The 23,751-nt window shown below is 43.1% G+C and overlaps 1 protein-coding gene across 1 annotated transcript in view; it reads left to right on the top strand.

Annotated features, from left to right (window-relative positions):
* LOC127572097 (sodium/hydrogen exchanger 9-like) overlaps positions 1–23,751 on the top strand; it is a 363,415-nt gene that overhangs the window by 98,658 nt on the left and 241,006 nt on the right. The window contains exons 5-6 of the mRNA XM_052018976.1: positions 3,771–3,886; positions 6,593–6,698. Coding sequence (XP_051874936.1) covers positions 3,771–3,886; positions 6,593–6,698 — 222 coding nt within the window. The remainder of the gene's footprint in view (positions 1–3,770; positions 3,887–6,592; positions 6,699–23,751) is intronic.

Genomic DNA, 23,751 nt, shown 5'->3' with positions numbered 1-23,751 from the left:
GCACAATACAAGCAGTTCTACTCCATCTATGGAATGATGTTTCTACTTAAATACATGGACACTGCAATAATGGGAGGTTGGTGGGAGAGGGCTCCCAAGGGGTTGGTGTGACCTGAACAGGCCTTTAAAGACCAGTGCCAGTAGAAGGCATATCCTTAATGGGTGGGAGCCATCCCCTCCCCCACCCCCATAGCAACAGCCAGTTGCTCCTGGAGGAGACACAAGAGACTGCAGATGCTGGAATCTTTAGCAACAAACAAGATGCTGGAAGAACTAGGTGGTTCAGGCAGCATCTATGGAGGAAAGTGGACAGTCAATGCATGAGGTTGTACCTGAGGTTAGGATGATGACTGTCATTTGTGTGCTGATCCTTTAAACAACACAGTTTCGGGGAAAGTGGGGTTGATGCAAGCTTAGTTGTTCTGTAAGTCAGTACTGCCATGCGTAAGATCTGTGACGTGGGGAATATCACAGCAGAGGAATTTTGCGTGTGGCTTTACTGTTGGTATTTGGGTGAGTTTTACGATGGCAAAACAGTGCAAGAAGGAACAAATCTCACCACAAAGTGAGGGGACAAATTTTCCGTAAGTCACCAAGGCATCCAGAAATATGCACCAAGTTGCTCTGCATTAATCCAATTTTCATCTGCATAGCACTACAGTTTCTAGGGTTTGTGTGGAAAAATATCTAGCCCTCCATTTAGGCTATCTACTTTCAGCACTAGGCGCCTGGATGTTGGGTATAGGTCAAGTAGGTTTACAGCACAGTAAATTTAGACCCACACACAAACAGGCAGGGAATAGAGCAATACAGACTATGTGCAGGTAGATGGGGTTAGTTAGATTGGCATCATAGCACAGGCATGATGGTCTGAAGGGCCTCTTCCTGTGCTGGACTGTTCCATATCTAATTCTGCAGTGACCCACTGAGAGTTACCAGCCACAATTCAACTGTCCAGTAATTTCCCAGGTGCCTCATCAAATATGATTACCAGTAAAGAGTAGTTTAATGCTGCAGCACATGGCCACTGAACCTTGAGGCTGACTTGAGAGGCTAACACACAAGATTAATATCCCCTCCTCACCCTCTTCCCTATATTCCATGGTTCACTGTCCTCTCCTATCAGATTCCGTCTTCTTCAGCCCTTTGTCACTTCCACCTATCACCTCCCAGCTTATAGAACATAGAACATTACAGCACAGTACAGGCCCTTCGGCCCACAATGTTGTGCTGACATTTTTTCCTGTTCTAAGATCAATCTAACCCTTCCCTCCCACATAGCCACCTATTTCTCTATCATTCATGTGTCTATCTAAGAGTCTCTTAAATGTCCCTAATGTATTGGCTGCCACAACCTCTGCCAACAGTGCATTCCACGCACCCACCACTCTCTGTGTAAAGAAACTTACCCTGACATCCCCCTTATATCTTCCTCCAGTCGCCTTAAAATTATGCCCCCTCGTGTTAGCCATTGTCGCCCTGGGAAAAAGTCTCTGACTGTCTGCTCGATCTATGCCTCTTATCATCTTGTACACCTCTATCAAGTCACCTCTCATCCTCCTTCTCTCCAAAGAGAAACGCCCTAGCTCACTCAACCTATCCTCATAAGACATGCTCTCCAATCCAGGCAGTATCCTGGTAAATCTCTGCACCCTCTCTAAAGCTTCCACATCCTTCCTATAATGAGGCAACCAGAACTGAACACAATACTCCGTGTGGCCTAATCAGAGTTCTATAGAGCTGCAACATTACCTCACGGCTCTTGAATTCAATACCCCGACTAATGAAGGACAACACACCATACACCTTCTTAACAACCCTATCGATCTGCACAGCAACCTTGAGCGATCTATGGACGTGGACCCCAAGATCCCTCTGTTCCTCCACACTGCTAAGAGTCCTGCCATTATCCTTGTATTCTGCCTTCAAATTCTTCTCCATTAATGTCCCACAAACCTGAACTGGATTTGAACCTAGTGTCAGAAGTCCTATTCTCCTATAACAATGCTCTGCCAATTCAGTACTCCACACTATTATTCACTATCATTAAACCAAGCCTGTTCTGTATCTCCTGTTAGCTACAGCTGTAAAGAAGTCTCCTATCTTGTTGATATTGGATTATTTCTGCATTAACAAAAATGCAGTTTATCCAAAATTGTGCACATGATTTAATTTTTCTGAAGCTAAAGCTCTCTAATGACATTTTATTAAATTTGTTTATGTCTATTAAACATAAGGCAGGATTCAAGCTTGATACGTTCCTGTCAGGAAGGCAGCCATAATTAATTTCAAAAATTGCTATTCACTCATGCAAAGCTTTCTGATTGAAGTGTATTCAGTGCATTTGTACTTTAGAGCTCTGTTCACCAGTTAAGGATTTTCTGATGGGTTTGGATTTAATCCAGTGGAAACTTATGGGTCTCTGTTTACTTAACCCTTTGTGGTAACGGTGTTTAATCAGCTTTTGAGTGCTTTAGAAGCACTTTGGAGAGTGTGCAATGGAATGGGTTTGGCACTTTATCATTGCAAACCAGCGATATGCTGAGTCCAGCTAAGGGTGATATATGATATATTAACAGCTTAACTGGGCCAGTAACTGGAACTGTGAGTCCAAGCAGTCAGAACTGTGAATCCAAGCAGTCAGAGGCTGGGTATCCTGAGGTGAGTGAGGCTCACCATCTGAGTTCCCAAAGCTTTTACGCCATCCATGGTACGGGGTTAAGGGTGCATTGGTAGATATTTATTTAGATAGATATAGATCGATATTTATTTATTAGTCACATGTACATCAAAATACACAGTGAAATACACCTTTTTGCATTACTGAGAATGTGCTGGGGGCAGCCTGCAAGTGTCACTGCTTTTTCTGGCGCCAACAAGAGCACGCCCACAGCTCCTAACCTGTACGTCTTTTGGAATGTGGGAGGAAACCGGAGCACCTGGAGGAAACCCATGCAGACACGGGGAGAACGTACAAACTCTTTACAGACAGTGGCCGGAATTGAACCTGGGTTGCTGGCGCTGTAATGGCGTTACACTAACTGCTACACTACCGTGCCACCATTGAAATAGTCTTGTGTTTGGATGAGCTCAAGGTCCCACAAGAAGTTCACCATCATCCTCGACGGAGCAGTCCCCTTGGGTGGCACTCATCCACTGCCTTAAACATTCACTTCCTCTGTCACCAGTTACTCACCAATGCTATTCCGATAGTACCTCCAAAATTCCTTGTGCAACAGTGGAAAATTGTTCACACCATCTGAGGCACACCATCATTGGAACTCTCAGTTCAAACCATAATACCACTTAATCTGGAGCAACACAATTTAAAGGAGACCTCACTGAGAAGGCTGGGCTGCTTTAATCTACTTACCTTGCCCACCTACCTACAGGTACAAAGCCACAGGTAGGTGGGCAAGGTAAGTAGATTAAAGCAGCCCCACCCTGCTCAGTGAGGTCTCATTTATGGCGTTTATACACCTCATGATCCTCACCCCAACTCCCCTCAAGCCTCTTCATCCCACCAAGCCGTAATCCTCCAATGTTATGTCTGAGGCTCCGGTTCCAATTCCAGACCAATAGAGTTTCTTCCCCTTCTAACCCCTGGAATGGAGGTAACTTACAGTGGACCCCCTGGTAACTCCCTGCAGCAGAAGATGGGGTGAGATACCTCACCAGCTGTAGTTTCATGTCTGACATAAGTTACAAGGAGCAAAGAGGCCAGTATCAGGATAGTGCAGAAGTCATCATGTCTTTGTTGTGTTTTTCAGGGGCATCATGTATGGCTTTGTCCTGGGGATGACCCAGCTGGGACAACTGGACAAGCTGGACTTCTATTTCACCGACTGCCTATTCTTTGGAGCTCTGATTTCAGCCACTGACCCAGGCAAGTAAAGAAGGAAAAAGCAGCGCAGATGGCAGGAGACAGCCTTCCGTGGGATCTCCATGCTACTGCCACAGTGTGATTGTTAACTCAAATCCCTGTCAGCATTCAGGTGCCCAGTCCTCACTGCTCCATCGTGGGTGGCTCAGCCTTCCGCTCTCTTGACTTTCTGATATGGAACTCCCAGCTCTGTCTCCCTGCACTTTGCAGAGTACTGGCTGCTTGAAGCCACCTACTCTGATATCTCTTTAAATGGACCAGAGGAGGATTTTATCTGATTGTTCCCATAATGTGTCTTATAATGTAAAAAGGCGCTATGTAAATATAGGTTGCTAGTTCCGTTACACTCATGGGACATGTAGCTGCTTTGTAATTGGTGTTTTATCTGGATTCTAAGCAAAGAGAGGGGAAAATGAAGAAAGTTGGTTGAGGTAAAGAGGAAGTCTCATCCTCAACGATAGTGGTTTAAACCTCAACACTGGATAAACATGACTGCTTCTGGATCAACCTCTTCCAATTACTCTCCGAGCCCAATCTAATGTGGTTGAATTGGCTCCAATTTTATTTACATAGAAAGGGACTCATGCACACAGCAAAACATATCATTGTGGAGGACTGGTGCATCACAGGTCTAGGCCATTTATCTGTAATAGTCATAGGAGAGGTAAGTATGGCTTTCTTTGTGGTAGAAATTGGTTCTTGGGAGGAAGGGTTGGGTTAGCTGTTAAATTTAAACCAGAAATGAAGGACAGACTGGTGGGGATGAGAGTGTCGTGGTGTATCTGAGGTCTGATACTTGTTGAGTAGTGGAATACTTAAGTGATTAAAGCTTTCACATTACATACCTCGTTAAAAAAATGCTTTCCTTTTTGATTGGCTTACATATCAGAAAATTTTGAGGAGACCCCTCAACATGGGGTCTATGTAGGTGCAAACATTGCAGATGGTAATTTGAGTACGGTGGGGTTTCTGGGTGGGAGAGGGACCACAGGCACATTTTTCTCCCTTCTCGGATGAGCTCATCTGGAGGCCCCAGTCCCCTTACTGAGAGTGAGAACCCGTGACCTGCTGCCTGGAGAGGGGCTAGCCTTGGGATTGCAAGTGAGGGGACGTGTACTGACCATTGACAAGGCTCCGTGTCAGTGGGACAGTAGACTTCCACACCCCAAAACGCAGTGGGTGAACAGATGAAATACAAGGGAGGGCCACAATGATCTTTTAAAAATGAATTGTATTATTAGGACCACACAGCTTATCCACAGCTAGACTATACACCAGATACTGCAGGGGGGCAAACACCACCACACCACCAATGCCCCCCCCACCCCCGCCTCCTCTCCCTGCCTAAAGGTCTGATGGTCTCAGATCTGGTAACAGCTCTTCATGTGTTAGCCGTACAGAGAATCCCAGACCCTTCATAGGACGTGCATTTGTGAGAGGGGGAAAGTTTAAAGGAGATGTGCAGGGCAAGCTTTTTTACACAAAGGGTGGTATGTCCCTGGAATGGACTGCCACGGGTAGTGGTGGAAGCAGATATGATAAATTATATTGGTAAATTGGTTTATTATTCTCACATGTACTGAGGTACAGTGAAAAACTTTGTTTTGCATGCCATCCATACAGAGCATTTCATCACGTCAGTGCACTGAGGTAGCACAAGGGAAAGCAATGAGAGAATGCTAATGCAATAGTGGTGTTTAAGGTGCTGTTAGATAGACACATGAACATTCAGGGAATGGAGGGATATGGATCATGTACAGACAGAAGAGATTTCAGCACAAACCTCATGAGCCAAAGGGTCTATTCCTGTGCTGTACTGTTCGATGTGACTCCTGCATTCGGCCAAGAAAATTACATTGAAGGTGACATTAGAGTAGCCTTACATTATTGTGTGAGGGCAACACGTTTGTGCACAGGTGCACACCGCTGTTGAGGGGAAGTAATCTAATTGGACCCGTCCTGGAGCTGTGGGTATGGCTCCAGATTTTCAGTGGCAGTGTAGTCTTGGCAAGGGGGACAGAGGAGATTTACTGGGAATGGCACTGGGGATGACAGAGTTGAGCTGGTGAGATTGGTGAAGTTATAATTGACCATGAAGGTTAAATTGAGATTAAGCAGGGATGTTCAAAGTTATGTTGGGCTTTGATAAAGTAAAGAAGGAAAGTCTTTTTCTATGGGCAGCAGGGTTGGTAACCTGAGGATACGGAATTGGTGAAAGGACCAGAGGGAAGATGAGGAAAAATGACTTCAAACAACAAAATGTCACCTCTTAAATATCTGCACCGTTCATTGGTATCTGGCTGCAGCTGCAGACCCTCTCTGCTAAAGGCTGTGGAGAACATTAAGTTTTCATGTTAAAAGCAAGAGTAATCTGTAAAGACAAACAGATTCCCGACTCCATCCCTTGTACATCGAATTGCAATACATTCCGAGATTCTGTATTTACTCCCTGCAGAAGTAGTTCTGTTGATGTATTATATTTAATAGTGCCTTTCGGAGGCTGCTGCATGTTACCATAGGGTTGCCTAGCAACAGCAGCAGTGCAATGAACTAAAGCTTGCAAGGCCAGTGTTTAAGTGACCCCAGGAAGCCTCAAATGGCTGTGATTACCCAGGGGTTAGGCCAGCTTTGGGGTTAATTTTGCTTGTCCCACCCTCCCACTAATGTCTGAATAAAAGTTGCCTCTCATTGTTGTTTCTCCCCACACAGTGACTGTTCTGGCCATTTTCCACGAGCTCGATGTGGATCCACAGCTCTATACGCTGCTCTTTGGGGAGAGTGTTCTCAATGATGCTGTCGCCATAGTCCTGACGTAGTAAGTGTTAATCTTTCTGACCGATGTCGCCGGGGCGATAATGAGTTGCTGCCTTTCACGTATTTATCCCTATGACCACCTCCCCACCCTCCAAGACCACCATTATCAAGGCTTAAAACTGCATTTTGACAATAAGAATGCTTTGCTTCTGAAATAGAAACTCTCCCTGCTAGAAATGATTTCTGTCGCATCCTTCCTGTTGGGTGGTGCTGTAAGACACTCTCCAGTATATCTACAAATTACCTCGCAACGGATTAGTTTGCAGAGCTTGAATAATTATCAGCCGCAGCAAGAAGCCCATGTTTGTGCCTGCTGTTTCCTCTTCCTTTTGACGTTTCTTGTTCTGTCTAATATGCAAAGTCAAGAGCAATGAGAAAATTGAAACTTGGCACGGAATCAGAGGGTTGTTACGGCACTGAAAGAAGCCATTCATTCCATCCAACCTATGCTAGTCCCTGGTAGAGGAGTCCTGTTGGTCCCATTCCCTTGGAACGAACAATCTGCTGGAGGAACTCAGCAGGTCAAACAGCATCTGGGGGGGGAGGGGGAAGGAATTGTCAATGTTTCGGGTTGAAACCCTGCATCAGGACTGAAACGTCGACAATTCCTTTCCCCTCACAGATGCTGCTCAACCCACTGAGTTCCGCCAGCAGATTGTTTGTTGTTCCAGATTCCAGCATCTGCAGTCTCTTGTGTCTCCGAGTCCCATTCCCTTGCTGTTTCCCCGTGTTTCTTATACTTTCTTACGACATTGAAGGTGGTCATGCAGCCCATTGACTGCATGCCAGCTCTCAGGGCAATTCTACCAGTGCCGTCCCCTACTTGTTTCCCTTTGACCTACTGTGTCTCACATGCCCAACTCAGACCTGCCACCTGGCTACATGAGGAGCAAGTTACATTTGCCAATTAACCTGCCAACCAGCACATCTTTGGGATGTAGAAGGAACCTGGAGCAAACGAAGGCAATCTGAGCAGTCACTAAGAGAATGTACAAGCTCCAAACAGAAACACCGGAGTTCAGGATTGAACCTAGGACACTGGAGCTGTGTGGCACCCGCTCTGGCTCCTCCACATCATTTGGTAATTTGTTCTCTTTTGTGCTTACCTAAGCCCTTTGTGAAGGCACTGATTGATTCCGATTCCATCACCATCAAAGACACTGGCTTCCAGATCATAGCTATTTCGTTATGATGGTAATTATATAATAATATTAGGTAGAACCAATACTATTTACTGTTGCCAATAATGGCAGGTGAATTTATGACCTATTCTCTATTATTTTATCAGAGTTGTTTTGTGTGTTTACCACCATGACGTTGACGTCTTAATTTGAAAAACCGGAAACTGCATTGACACACCACTGTTTCAAGTGATCACCTGCTAATACTGGCATCAGCAATTTGCAGGTTTTCATCCAAAGAGGGAAGCAGTGTGTCAAATAAAATCACAAATTTTATTTGGCAGGTACAATCGTATCATTTAAGCACTTGGATAGGTACATGGAGGGGGCGGGGTTTGGAGGGATACAGGCTGAACTCAAGAAGTTGGAACTAGCTGAGTGGGCACTGTGGTCATTGGGCGGAAGGGTCTGTATCCATGCTGCATTGTTCTATGACTCTTGATGATGATAGGTGGCATAAGAGAACTGGAATTTCCCAAGAATTCCCATTGAGGAAGGCCAGTTGGCTTGTTCCAATTCAGAAGGATTCTTCTGTCCTCTCCTCACATCTCCCCTCCAACTCTTAAACCTGCTCCTCCTCCCCTATTGTTATATCCAGTTGTTAATACATTCTACCTCCAATTCTCTATCTGGAAATCCACTCCATGCATCAGTTATTCTCAGCATGAAGGCAAGTTGTTTCTTAAAATTAGTGCTGTGACTTGCTTTGACTGTTCCAGACCATACCTTCTTGTTTAATGTAACATTCCAGATTTATTTTTCCCATTTCTATATGAATCATATGTAGCTTGGCTTGCTGTAATGAGAAATGTTTCCTAATATTTATCCAAACGTGAGGGACCAAATTCATGATTCTGCTTTGCACTGGCTCTTGTTACTGATCATAACACTGCTTCTTGGTGACTAGAAATGGATGCTGTATTCAGGGTGTGTTCTGGGGTTGTTTCTATGATTTGTATCTGTTGCTTTGAGCTCTTGAGGTTCAGTGTTTGTTTGGATTTAATGAAGACATCTTTGCATTGTTGGTCACTGAAAATAAGTCTACAGAAACTCCATTATCTTCATCCTTTAGGATTTCAGCATCGTTACTGCAGAAATGTCACCTATTTCTCCTTCCTATATGTACTACTTTGTGATTGCCTGCACTATATTTCATCTCTTTTTATTTCCTGCACGCTCACTTTCATTTGTCCTATTCATTCAGTAATTCCTGAGTTGCCTCCTTCAATCACAGGGCACAGTCCAGTTTGGTAACATTTGCAAATTTGTCATTTCTATATTGAATTTCTGAATCCAGAAAATAGATGTAAATACAAAACAGTAAAAAGTCCTGACACCACACCCTGATGCAACTGCCTTATAAGATTCCACTCCATCTTGACTGAGCTCCTCCAACAAATGGCCAAGTCCAACTTACTCTGAATCTTCACTGTTTTAAGTTTATTTGTGACGAATAAAAACCTGGGGAAATCCACTTTCAGCTTCAAGTAAAATAGTTCATGTATCAGTTCAGAAAAAAAAGGAGGAATTTGGAATCTGGCAAAACAAGTGGATCATGTTCAGGTTAGATGTTAAGATTTAAAAATGTTCAAACTTGACACCAAACTCCCTTCAATCTTCCCAGTTCTGTCCTACCCCTAGACTTGAGTATTCCAACACACTTTTCTTTCTATCTTCTTAGCAACCCTCTATAACATTGAACTCATCCATAACTTCATTGCCTATTTCCCGAAGCTCTGTTCAATCAACATCTCTATTCCCAAGACATGAATTGGGAATTTAACTGTGTAAAGAAGTTGCAGTCTCGATTCAACCAACTTTTTAGGTTCAACAGTTAATGTCAAAGCTCCTCAGATCTCTAGAAACATGGCAGCTGAAGGGAGGGAAGAACAGTTTTTGAGAGGAGATAACTGCCTTTATAGATTTGTTTGTGGGGCATGAAGGGCAGAAGTTCTTCCTCCCAATTTCTGAAGCTCCCCCATAATTAGACATCTCCAGCTTCCTTTTTCCAAAAAGCATTGGAAGATTTGACCTCCTCCCTGGTGTTGGAGATTGGATTCTCAGGATCCAGTTACTGGTGCAGGCTGCCTGTCAAATCCTTCAACTTACTGTCAGAGGTTCTCTATCCAACTGAAAGTTTAAGATCATCAAACAGGCTCCCTTCTAAGTGTGGACTCTATAAAGGAGAAAAAAAATCACCCTGTGCATTCCAATCTAAAGTGGTGTTTGTCAATAAGTGAATGTTAGCATTTAAATTAAGAAATGCCACAAGATATTAGAGGTTAATTGTTACAAGGAGTGGTTTATCTGTTATTTTCCATTTGTGTCTAAGGTTCCCCTGGGTAAATGATGCCTTCCCTGGGAAATACAGTTTCTTCATACTGGTTGCATCAGGCATGGATTACAACTCTGAAAAATGGAACTTACTGCACCGATGTAAACTCCAAAGGGATTATTAGTCATTCTTAATGAGTCTCTGTGTTTGTTAAAATGATTGCAGTGAGAAGAATTAGTGAAAGGGATGAGGCTCAGACTGAAGGGTGAAAGCTTGCAGACTGCAGAGTAGTACCTGGATCTTGGCACACACTCAGCAGGGGATTGACATTGAGTTAAAAGGAGAATGACAGGTGCCAGCTCCTATTTGGTAACTACAGTGGTTCTCAATGGAATTCAGTTTAACCTCAACCTGCCAATAGGCATGAGCCACAACATAATCCTCTAGAAAGATTTGTATTCAGATAGCACCCTTCAAACTGGAGGAGTAGGTCAGAGGAAGAAGGGGATGAGGAAAAGTCAGATCTAACAGGTAGAGAGGCTTTGAGGAAGGAGAAGCAGAGTACAGGCTATAAAAGTAGAAAGGCGGATGGGCTAAAGTGCATTTACTTAAATGCGAAAAGCATCAGGGATAAGGGAGATGAACAGAGCTTGGATAAGTACATGGGACTACGATATTGTGGCTATCACAGAGACATGGCTGACAGGGCAGGAATGGATATTGAATATTCCTGGTTTTCAGTGTTTTAAAAGGGATGGGGGGGGAGAGAAGAGGAGGAGGGGTGGCGATACTGGTCAGGGACACTGTTACAGCTTCAGAAAGGGTGGATGATTTAGAAGGATCCTCTCTACAGTCAATATGGGTGGAAGTTAGGAACAGGAAAGGAGCAGTTACTCTACTGGGAGTATTCTATAGGCCCCCTGGTAGCAGTAGGGATACTGAAGAGCAGATTGGGAGGCAGATTTTGGAAAGATGCAAAGGTAACAGGGTTATTATCATGGGAGACTTCAACTTTCCAAATATTGATTGGCACCTGCTTAGTGCCAAAGGTTTAGATGGGGCGGAGTTTGTTAAGTGTGTCCAGGACAATTCCTGACACAGTATGTTGATAGGCTGACTAGAGGAAATGCCATATTAGATCTAGTTTTAGGTAATGAACCAGGTCAGGTGACAGATCTATCGGTGGGTGAGCATTTGGGGAACAGCGACCACTGTTCCATAACCTTTAGAATTGTCATGGACAGGGATAGGAGCAAAGAGGACAGGAAGATATTTAATTGGGGAAAGGTGAATTATGAGGCTATAAGGCGAGAACTTGAGAGTGTAAATTGGGGTGACATTTTTGAAGGGAAATGTACTATGGAGATGTGGTCGATGTTCAGGGATCTCTTGCAGGATATTAGGGATAAATTTGTCCCGGTGAGGCAGGAACCATGGGTGACGAGAGAGGTGGAAAAACTAGTTAGGAAGAAGAAGGCAGCATACGTAAGGTGTAAGCAGCAAGGATCAGACAAGGCTCATGAGGAATATAGAGTAGCAAGGAGGGAACTTAAGAAGGGGCTGAGGAGAGCGAGAAGGGGACATGAAAAGGCTTTGGCGAGTAGGGTTAAGGAGAATCCCAAGGCTTTTTACTCGTACGTGAAGAGCGGAAGGATGGCTAAAGTAAAGGTAGGTCCAATTAAAGATAAAAGTGGGAAGCTGTGCCTGGAAGCTGTGGAAGTGAGTGAGGTTCTCAATGAATACTTCTCTTCAGTATTCACCAAGGAGAGGGGTCTTGATGATGCTGAGGACAGTGTTGGTAAGGGTAATGTTCTAGAGTATGTAGATATCAAGAGAGAGGATGTGTTGAAGCTGTTAGAAAATATTAGGACAGATAAGTCCCCGGGGCCTGACGGAATATTCCCCAGGCTGCTTCGTGAGGCGAGGGAGGAGATTGCTGAAACGTTGGCTAGGATCTTTGAGCCCTTTGTTGTCCATGGGAATGGTACCAGAGGATTGGAGGGTGGCGAATGTTGTCCCCTTATTCAAAAAAAGGTAGTAGGGATAGTCCAGGGAATTACAGACCAGTGAGCCTTACGTCTGTGGTGGGTAAGCTGCTAGAAAGGATTCTAAGAGATAGGACCTATGATCATTTAGAGAACCATGGTCTGATTAGGGACAGCCTGCATGGCTTTGTTAGGGGAAAATCTTGCCTCATTAGCCTGATAGGGTTCTTTGAGGAGGTGACCAGGAAGATTGATGAGGGTAGTGCAGTAGATGTGGTCTACTTGGTGTTTGACAAGGTTTCACATGGTAGGCTTCTTCAGAAGGTCAGAGGCCAAGGGATCCAGGGAGGCTTGGCCATGTAGATTCAGAATTGGCTTGACTGTAGAAAGCAGAGGGTTGTGGTGGAGGGAGTGCATTCGGATTGGAGGGCTGTGACTAGTGGTGTCCCACAAGGATCGGTTCTGGGACCTCTACTTTTCATGATATTTATTAATGATTTAGATGAGGGGGTGGAAGGGTGGGTTAGCAAGTTTGCAGGTGACACAAAGATCGGTGGTGTTGTGGATAGTGTGGAGGGCTGTCGAAGCTTACAGAGGGATATTGATAGGATGCAAAGCTGGGCTGACAAGTGGCAGATGGAGTTCAATCCAGAGAAGTGTGAGGTGGTACACTTTGGAGGACAAACTCCAAGGCGGAATACAAGGTAAATGGCAGGATTCTGGGCAGTGTAGAGGAGCAGAGGGATCTGGGGGTTCATATCCACAGATCACTGAAAGTTGCCTCACAGGTGGATAGGGTAGTTAAGAAAGCTTATTGAATGTTAGCTTTCATAAGTCGTGGGATCGAGTTTAAGAGCCGCAAAGTAATGATGCAGCTTTACAAAACTCTGGTTAGACCACACTTAGAGTACTGTGTCCAGTTCTGGTTGCCTCATTATAGGAAGGATGTGGAGGTGTTGGAAAGAGTGCAGAGGAGATTTATCAGGATGCTGCCTGGATTAGAGAGTATGGATTATGAGGAGAGACTAAAGGAGCTAGGGCTTTACTCATTGGAGAGAAGGAGGATGAGGAGAGACATGATAGAGGTATACAAAATATTAGGAGGAATAGGTAGAGTGGACAGCCAGCACCTCTTTCCCAGGGCACCAATGCTCAATACAAGAGGGCATGGTTTTAAGGTAATGGGTGGGAAGTTCAAGGGGGACGTCAGAGGGAGGTTTTTCACCCAGAGAGTGGTTGGTGCATGGAATGCGCTGCCTGGGGTGGTGGTGGAGGCTGATATGTTGGTCAAGTTCAAGAGATTGTTAGATAAGCATATGGAGGAATTTAAGATAGAGGGATATGTGGGAGGAAGGGGTTAGATAGTCTTAGGTGTGGTTTGAAGGTCGGCACAACATGGTGGGCCGAAGGGCCTGTATTGTGCTGTATTGTTCTATAGTTCTAAACCCAAAGTGTTTTCCATTTAATGGAGCACTTTTGAAGTGTAGTCATTTCTGTAATGTAAAAAATACAGCACCATATTTACATTGAACAAGCTTCCACAACAATGTGATAATGATCAGGTAATCTTCTTTTAAATGTTGGTTAGTTAATAAATATTGCTCAGGACTCTGAGGAGACTTCACCAGTTCTTCTTCAAAATAGTGCAATGGGATTTCTTACATCAGCCTGAGAGTGCAGGTCTAATGTTCCATTCAAAAGATGGCACCTCCGATACGGAATAACTTAATCAGAATTGCACTGAGGTGAAATGGCAGCCTTAATTTCTGTTCTCATGTCTCTGGACTGGGACTAAGATGGTTGATGTGGGAAAGGGAAAATGTTCCACTTGTGTAACTGGTGCAGCTCCTGCCTTTATAGTGGTGGCACATTGTTGTAAAGCAGATGGGCACGGTAGCGTAGCAGTTAGCATGACACTATTACAGCGCCAGCAACCTGGGTTCAATTCCAGCTGCCCGTAAGATGTTCGTACGCTCTCCCCGTGACTGTGTGGGTTTCCTCTGGGTGCTCCGGTTTCCTCCCACATTCCAAAGGTGTACGGGTTAGGAAGTTGTTAGGCGTGCTATGTTGGCACCAGAAGCGCGGCGACACTTGCAGGCTGCCCCCAGAACACTCTACGCAAAAGATGCACTTCACTGTATGTTTCGATGTACATGTGACTAATAAAGAATAAAGAAAGAATCTTACAGAGCAACTGAATTGCCTCTATTCTCCCAGGCTACTTTCCAGCATGAAAGAGTTGTCCTACCTTGAGCAGCTAAAGAAATTAAATCTATATTGAAGCATACAAGATCCTGAGAGACATCTTGTATCAGGTAGATGTTGGGATGTTTCTACTAGAAGGAGAATCCCAAACAAAGGGACATAGTTACAAGGCTTGGGGTGTCATTTAGAACCATAGAACAATACAGCACAATACAGGCCCTTCGGCCCACCATGTTGTGCCGCCCTTCAAACCACACCTAAGACTATCTAACCCCTTCCTCCCACATATCCCTCTAACTTAAATTCCTCCATATGCTTATCTAACAATCTCTTGAACTTGTCCAATGTATCAGCCTCCACCACCACCCCAGGCAGCACATTCCATGCACCACCACTCTCTGGGTGAAAAACCTCCCTCTGACATCTCCCTTGAACTTCCCACCCAATACCTTAAAGCCATGTCCTCTTGTTTTGAGCATTGGCGCCCCGGGAAAGAGGCGCTGGCTGTCCACTCTATTTATTCCTCTCAATATCTTGTATACCTCTATCATGTCTCCCCTCATCCTCCTCCTCTCCGATGAGAACAGCCCTAGCTCCTTTAGTCTCTCCTCATAATCCATACTCTCCAATCCAGGCAGCATCCTGGTAAATCTCCTTTCCAACACCTCCACGTCCTTCCTATAATGAGGCAACCAGAACTGGACACAGTACTCTAAGTGTTGTCTAACCAGAGTTTTGTAAAGCTGCATCAACACTTCGCGGCTTTTAAACTCAATCCCCCGACTTATGAAAGCTAACATCCCATAAGCTTTCTTAACTACCCTATCCACCTGTGAGGCAACTTTCAGTGATCTGTGGATATGAACCCCCAGATCCCTCTGCTCCTCTACACTGCCCAGAATCCTGCCATTTACCTTGTATTCCGCCTTGGAGTTTGTCCTTCCAAAGTGTACTACCTCACACTTCTCTGGATTGAACTTCATCTGCCACTTGTCAGCCGAGCTCTGCATCCTATCAATATCTCTCTGCAAGCTTCGACAGCCCTCCACACTATCCACAACACCACCAATCTTTGTTTCATCTGCAAACTTGCTAACCCAGCCTTCCACCCCCTCATCTAAGTCATTAATAAATATCACAAAAAATAGAGGTCCCAGAACCGATCCCTGCGGGACACCACTAGTCACAGCCCTCCCATCCGAATGCACTCCGTCCACCACAACCCTCTGCTTTCTACAGGCAAGCCAATTTTGAATCCACACTGCCAAGCCTCCCCGGATTTAAAACTGAGCAGCGTAGGAACTTCTTGCAGATTGTGGTGAATCTCTGGAATTCTGTACCCCAGACATCATGTTAGGGTACAGTAATTTGACTCCGCTTTTCTACAGTGCCAGGAGTCCATGTTGGGGGAAGGTAAGTTATAAGGTTCCCTATCAGTAAGCAGGAGCATTAATGTGTGCATCTAACAAAACATTGAAAAGCTGCTTGTTGAGCTCAAACCACAATCTTCTTGATTGCTGGGCTCGAAGTCAGGAGTAGGTGTAAAGAATCCAACCCTCAGTGATGAAAGTACTAATGAATTACTATTAATACCATGTTGTGCTAATGAATTGGACTCCCACATTACTTAATAATAGATGTATCAGGTCTGAGCTATTGAATTATTTTGTCAAGCGTAGAAGATTGAACTGGTGTTAAATATTCACTGTCAGACATTATTTTGGACTCCCCTTCACTCCCAAATAACTATCCTGGAGAGACCTTTATCAGCTGGTAGTTGTGGCTTTCATGGGTATCTGTACTTCCATTTGACTAACACGGCAAGTAACATGATGTAAAATATGTGAATGCATTCTCTTTAAGCAGATGCCTTTAATGCCCTTCTGTTCCCTCATTCCAAATTTAAATAAGGTATGTCCAGTGAAATAATTTCCCAATCTCTGTGATATCCTTTCTCTTCTTCATGCCCTCAAGATGTAGGTATTATTGTATTGTGTATATCTTAGGAATGGAACAGGACGACAGCATTAACCAGGAAGGAATGCATTGCAAACAAGTTGTTATTGTGTCAGGGATCTCCTGGTTAATAACTAAAGTTAGCCAATCAGTCAGTCAGTCAAGGCTCCCTCAAGGGAAATGTTGTTGGAAATTACACTGACTGTCAGAAGGTGCTTACCTACTGCTCTTTGCTGCTTCCCAGGTTTAGGGGTATTTAGGGATGGCAATAAATCCTGGCATTGCCATTGAGTTCCACATCTCATGAATGAATAATTAATTTTAACATTTCTGATGTTTAAAAATTTGCCATCTTTATTGTACTAAACACGTGATACAATAAGACATAAACATTGGACTCTGCTTCAAAAATTCAGTTCCATTGATTTCTAACCCTCGGGATATTTATTTCAGCAGCGTGTTACACACTTGAAGTAAATAGGTTGTGTCCTCCATTACAGCACAGCACAGTCTGACACAGGTTAACTTGGTCATCTGCACACACAGGGATTACTGTTGCTGTGGATAAAAATGAAGTCTGTGCTATTATGGTAAAGAATTGCCATGGAAACCATCCAGTCTACTAATTTATAAAGCACTGGTGAATGTAAAAGCATCTGTGAAATGTGTGTAACTTTATTAATTATTTTGGGCTGCAGTTTAGAATGGCTTTTAATGCTCTGGGACTTTAATCAATCAAGGTTGTTGTGATTTCTGAGTTGATGGTTTAGCTTTTGTTTCCTTGACAAAGAAAGAGCACACACTTCGTAACCACAGAGAGACCACAAAGGCTGATGCAGAGGGTAGTTGTGGCTCAGACAAAGCTGTGATTTAGGGATGTCATCTAAGAGCTAGATTGAATGCTTGAGGCATTTTTATTTTCACACTTGAACTGCATCCATCTGGAACCACTGCCGTGCTTCCTTACAGAGTGCTGTCGGCATCAAAAGCACAAGGACCGCTCCTTGTATTGAAGGAGTTGAAGCTATCTGCTATATCCCAATGGCTAAATCATAGTTATGGACCACCAGGAAAAGATAGTTGATGATTTTCTCACTATTAAGTGTAACTACAGAGAGAACACTGGATAATTTACCATTGAAGTCATACCTTAATGTCAGGTCCTAGACCAGGCAAGTTATTTCAGTGAAATGGCTTGCATTCTCAATAACTTTAGACCAGGCAAGTACATGACGAATACCGTCATACTAATTAAAGCATTCTAGAGAAACTCGTTGTCATCAAGCTGTATCTCCTGACCTGTACCAATGTCTGCTCACCCATCATCTATCTGCTTACCAACACACATTAAGTCTTAATAACCCAACACCTCCTCTTTAAAATTCTCATTCTGGTCTTCAAATCCCTTCCTTCGTTTTTGTAACCTCCTCCAGCTCTGTAGCTTCTCAAGCACTCCACATTTCACAAAGCCTCTGGCCTTTCATGCAGCCCTCTATATCATCATCCTACCATTGCTGGCTTCAGCAGTCTAAACCCTGCAGTACCCTCCCTATATCTCTCCACAGCTCATCTTCTTTTAAGACCTACCTTAAAACCTACCTCATTAAGCAAACTTTTATTCACTCTTCCTAATATCTTCTTCTATGTATTTTCTTGCCAGTTTTCATGTATGAACTATCAAACACTTTCTTATGCTGTAGCTGCTGTATCAGTACAAATTATTATTGTTTAACCTGAATTGCCTTGCTGTTCAATCAGTCCAGGAAGAATAGGAACACACAGCACTGATAATATATATAAAAACTCCACACTCATCTGGTGTGATTCCAGGCCACTAGCTACATATCTGAATCAGTATGGGCTACTGATTACATGCTTGGAAAAAAGCTGAAAAGTTACCTGATGGAAATTGATTTCCTATTGCGAGGGTCTGGCTGCCTTCTCATTATTGACTGCTATTGAGAATCAAATATAAATAGAACTGATGTGATGGAGGAAGGGATGGAAGGTTTATGTGAAGATTATGCACACACAATAAGTGGAAATATATTTCAGAGTTTCTGAAAATTATTTGCACAAGCAAGCATTTGAATGTAGCAAGAAGATATAAACACACAGCATTAACAATAACCTGGGAGTATTTTCAAATATATAATTGTGAAAAAAGTGTTTTAACTTGACGTTGTTGCTGGACCCTGGCAAATTTCATACCACCTCTTATTCTGATTTATCTAGGATACTGGTGGGTGGATTGTCATTGCCCCTAAACATATTAAACATCTCAATCAACTCTGAGCAATGTTCGTTTTACTTTCCCTCTGTGAATCTCTCTTCATGACTCTGTCCTTAAAACTGGCTTCCTTCTGTTGGTGTTTTCTGCATTCTGTTCATTATGTTGTATTCTGAAGCCAAACGCCCCAAAGTATCCTGACTGTAGCTACCTGAAAATTGATTATTAAATCTGGAATCAAATTGGTATAAAGCATTCTAGAGGGGCAAATAAAACAGATTCAAAAACTTAAGGGTGTATGTACAAATTGCTGTTGAGAAGGACATAGGAAATAGAAGCATGAGTAGGCCATTTGTCCCCTTATACCTGAACCGCCTTCCAATAAGATCCCACATCCCAAAAAAATTGCAGTTGGTAGCTTCATTGTGCCCTAGTGTGTATATTGGGAGTAGAATCTGTGGAGGGTGGGAGTTTATGGGAAATGTAGGGAGAATAAAATGGGTTAGGTTTGAATTCGTGTAAAAATGGCTCAAAGCACGGCACAAACTCGGTGGGCTGAAGGGCCTGTTTCTGTGCTGTGTCTCTCTGTTACTATAACGAGTCATTGAGCTGTACAACACAGAAAACTGGTCCTTCACCCCAACTCATCCATGCCAACCAAGTTGCCAACCTGAGTTAGTCCCATTTGCCTGCAATTGGCCCTTATCCCTCTAAACCTTTCCTATCTACAGTATGTACCTGTCCAAATGTCTTTTAAGTGACTCTATGGCTGCTCTTTAGCCCTGCTTCCTTGAATTAACCCCATATCCCTTGATTCTTTTAAAATCTAAAATTCTACACTCAGCACCTGGGCCTCTACAGCTGGACTAGGTAGTGAATTACAAAGATTCACCACCCTCTGGGTAAAGAAATTTCTTTCCATCTCTGTCCTCAATTGCCAACTCCTTATTCTGAGACTGTGAACCCTGGTCCTAAGCACCTTGGACAAGGGAAACATCATCCTCTCCTCTAGCTTTTTAGGCCCTGTAAGAATTTTGTATTTTTTGGGCAAGATCACCTGTCATTCTTATAAACTCAAGAAACTATAGACCTAGTTGTTTAATTTCTCCTCATACGACAAACATGCCATTTAACTTTAAAGGGAGGGAAAATTATTCTTGTTACCAGGCACTTTCCAGCGTTGCTAAGTGATATCTGAGTAGAAATTGCTACTATACCTACATCCTTTGAAGTCATGAAATGAGCAAAGTATGGGGCATCTTATGGTAGATGAGGATGATATGCATCTCACTCCACACTATTTGTGTGTTAGACTGAAGAAAATATTCGATCTTTTATTCTCACTAGCTTGGTGCTGATGAATCACTCAAGGTCCTTGAAACCTTTTGATGGCTGAACGTGAGCAGTGGATGGGAAGATCCTGTTTGACAGTCTTTTGATCTTCCAGTGTCATGCATCAATCGAAGTTCAGCGTCTGGATGTTTAGTTTTGTTTGCCAACCCCCATTTTTCCCAGTATTTTGTTTACTTGTTATATTTACATGCCTCTCTATGATTTTGATAAGGTGTTATGCTTCTTCCAAGTTCTGCTGTAACTTCCCATTGAAGAGTTAAATTCATGTTTTTAAACAAAACCTGTCAGGCAGGCTCTGAGGAAATTAATGTTTGATGAACTTAAGAAAAAGGTTAAAGAATAGGATCAGTGAGACATCAGAGGCCTTATTAAAATCTAGGCTGTCAGCTCATTCTCATTAAATCTGGTATACATCTGCTCTTGTTGTCTTCCTGATGCATTTGTCCATCAGTGTCTCACCTCCTCAATTTTTTCAGAGGAGTTAGCTTGGTTTGCATGAGATTAAAAGCAGTCTACTAAATTGCCTGAAAATGCTTAGTGTTGAAAAGGGTGCACTCGGTGCTTTGTGCTTGTATGTCATGCTTTGGAAAGGTAGGAAGCAGAATAGCTGCTGAAGTAGACTAAAAGCCATGGCTGAAGTGCTTAAATCACCAGGCATCAACAATGAAGGTGCATTTCAGTTTTCGATTCAAGCGCTGGACCAAGAACTTCAAAGTGAGAAGTATGCTAAAATTTATGAAGAACTTCAGAGTAGCTGGCTGATCGCCATTACTAAAGCAAAACACTGCAGACATTAGAAATCTGAAATAAAAGCAGAAATTCCTGGCAGTTCCTGGAGTGAGAAACAGAGTTGATGCTTCATCCCAAGTTGCTGATACAAACTCAAGCTCCTTCCTCAGCCAGAAGCAGGGAGGGATTCTAAAGGTTAAAATATACCTTTGGCTGAAGAATGCATTTTCTTCAGAAAGGCATTGTTTTGCACAACTCACTTGTTTCATGAATGAGACTGTTAAATATAAGAGTGTGCAAATGTGCTTTACAAATAGTCTAACTAATGGCCTCAGTAAAAGATATGGGATGAGCAAAGATCTTTGGAACCATCAGATTCCTCTGGCTGTGAAATTCATCTGGTTGGTGCAGCCTAACTTTGAAAAGGAAATTCCCTGTATTCAATTAGGGTGCCTTCTTCAGTTAAGATCTTGCCCAGGGTAATTTCCACTTCATCCTCCACTTATTTCACTCTCTTTGAGAATCCACTGAGACTTGACCATCCACTTAGTTTATTTTTGTCTCCCTTTATTCAAAGCATAAGTCCTAAGGCCATGCTTTTTCACATTTAATCAGGTATTAGTCAATTTGCAGCATTCTGTCACTGAATCTCCACCTCTTCCACTGCGGGGCAGTATGTTCTATCTGAGACAGTCTTCCGTGTGATTCATCCAAACCATGTCCATGTTCACTATTGCAGGGAGCAGTCAATTGCACTGTTTTCACTTTACAAGGCAGTTTCAGTGAAATCCCCACTCCATGCTACTTGTATGGTTTATTTCAACTGAATCCACATTTGCTGCATTTGACAGAGATTTATACCACCTGGGACTGCTGCCTCTGGTTCCCTCCCAGCTGTTATTGTAATCTATTTGACATTCATAGAACCGTGTATCAGTCTGTACTACAGCCATTGAATTGCACTGAAACACTTGTGTCTCCACTCATAAATACAAATTAATCTATTCCACCCAAGTTCACATTCCCAAAATTAGGCACCAGTTTATTCTCCTTGAATCCGCATTCATTAAGCTAATTCGTCATCTGCTTCCCTGTCTGTGCAGTCACTGAGTTAGTAGGTAGGCTGTTCCCCCATATGCACAGTCACTAAATTAGTTGGTCATCTATTCCACAGACTGTGCAGTCATTGAGTTAATTAGTTGTCTATCCCCTTGATGGAACATAGCATAGAACATAGAACACTACAGCACAGTACAGGCCCTTCAGCCCACAATGTTGTGCCAACATTTTATCCTGCTCTAAGATCTATCTAACCCTTCCCTCCCACATAGCCCCCTATTTTTCTATCATTCATGTGTCTATCTAAGAGTCTCTTAGATGTGCCTAATGTGTCTGCCCCCCCCCCACCTCTGCCGGCAGTGCATTCCATGCACCCACCACTCTCTGTGTAAAAGAACTTACCCCTGACATCCCCCTTATACCTTCCTCCAATCACCTTAAAATTATGTCCCCTCGTGTTAGCCATTGTCTCCCTGGGAAAAAGTCTCTGACTGTCCACTCGATCTATGCCTCTTATCATCTCGTACACCATAAGGACATAAGAAATAAAAGCAGGCGTAGTCTTCTGGCCCATTTGGCCTGTTCCTCCATTCATTAGGATCGAGGTTGATTTTCTACCTCAATACCAATTTCCTGCAGTATCCCCATATCATATAATTCCCTTAATGTCCAGAAATATATCAATCTCTGTTTAGAATGAGCACAATGACTGAAACTTGAAAGGTTCTGTAATGGAGAATTCCACCACCCTCTGAGTGAAGGTATTTCTCCTCATCTCAGTTCTAAACAGCCTACACCAACTCTGAAACCATGCCTGTTGGTCCTGGACTCTTCAACCATAGGAAACTTTCTCCCTGCATCCAGCCTTTCAAGCCTTTTAAGAATTTTGTATGTTTCGATGAGATCTCCTCTCTTTCATCTGAACTCTCAAGAATTCAATAGCCCCAGTCTATTAAATTTCTCTGCCTCCTTTTTTAAATAGTGGGGCTCACATGTGGTACCCTCCAATCCACAGGAGTAATTCTAGAATCTTTAGAACTTTGGAAGATGATAACCAGAGTATCCACCACCTCCAAGGCCAGCTGTTTCTTACCTCCAAGATGTAAATCATTGTGTCCTTGGGATTTATCAGCTTTCATCTTACCAACATAGCTACTGCTATTTTTTAACTAATTCGTAGTTCTTTCAGTTCTTCATTCCCTCTGGATCCTTGATTCTTGTGAAGACAGACAGAAAGAAATTGTTCATTCAATGAGCTAGTGCAATCACAAAGCTAGTATGTAGTCTATTCTTCCTGACTGTGTATTCACTGAGCTAGTTAGTAGTTTATTCTCCTTGATCTTGTATTCATTATACCAGCTCATTGACCTTTCCATCAGAGTCCACATTCACTGAGCTTGACTTCTGTGAAACATAAGAGTCAGTTGATTGGATATCACCTTTTTTCTTCTTTGTCTTTTTCATCTTCTTCTTCCTCAGCAGTCCCTTGGGATCATGGATGACTTTCTTCCTCTCCAGTTCTGAGGAGTGGAAGATTCTTATGCCTGGATTCTTTAACTGTGGGACAGCTTTTGCACACAAGCTATCATACGGTCTTGTCAGAGTGAGTTCTTGGTCCAATGGCAAGGAGGTCCAAGGTGATAAGAGACTGGGCTGTGCTGCACAGATTTAACACGTGTGTAAGTGGACACATATGCACTAAGCACATGTAGAGGCACTTGGACCACATGCAGACAGATACATCTGTTTTTACAACTGTTACCTAAAGCCTTTCTTAATACTGATAAACAGTGAAATTTCATAACATGAAGGCTGAGATTTATATTAATGAATTTTCAAATTAACTAATTACATGCTACGTTGCTCGAATCTCAGATGTGCAAGAAAAAAGGGTTTGGAGTTTTAAGTCCTTGCTTAAAATTCGTGCTGAAAGCAAAATGTTCCAGTTGTCTACAAGGTTTGATGTTTGATTGATGCAAAGTGAAACGTGGATTTCTCGTCAGCACCAAAACCTCAATTTAACCTTAGCTATGCAGCCAGAATAAACAGCCTAGGATCATACTTCAATGGCTCCTAAGATC

Source organism: Pristis pectinata, chromosome 6 (assembly GCF_009764475.1).
Source record: "Pristis pectinata isolate sPriPec2 chromosome 6, sPriPec2.1.pri, whole genome shotgun sequence".
Classification (NCBI taxonomy): Eukaryota; Metazoa; Chordata; class Chondrichthyes; order Rhinopristiformes; family Pristidae; genus Pristis; species Pristis pectinata.
Note: the sequence above shows the minus strand (reverse complement) of the source record. Positions and strands in the feature narration are given on the sequence as shown.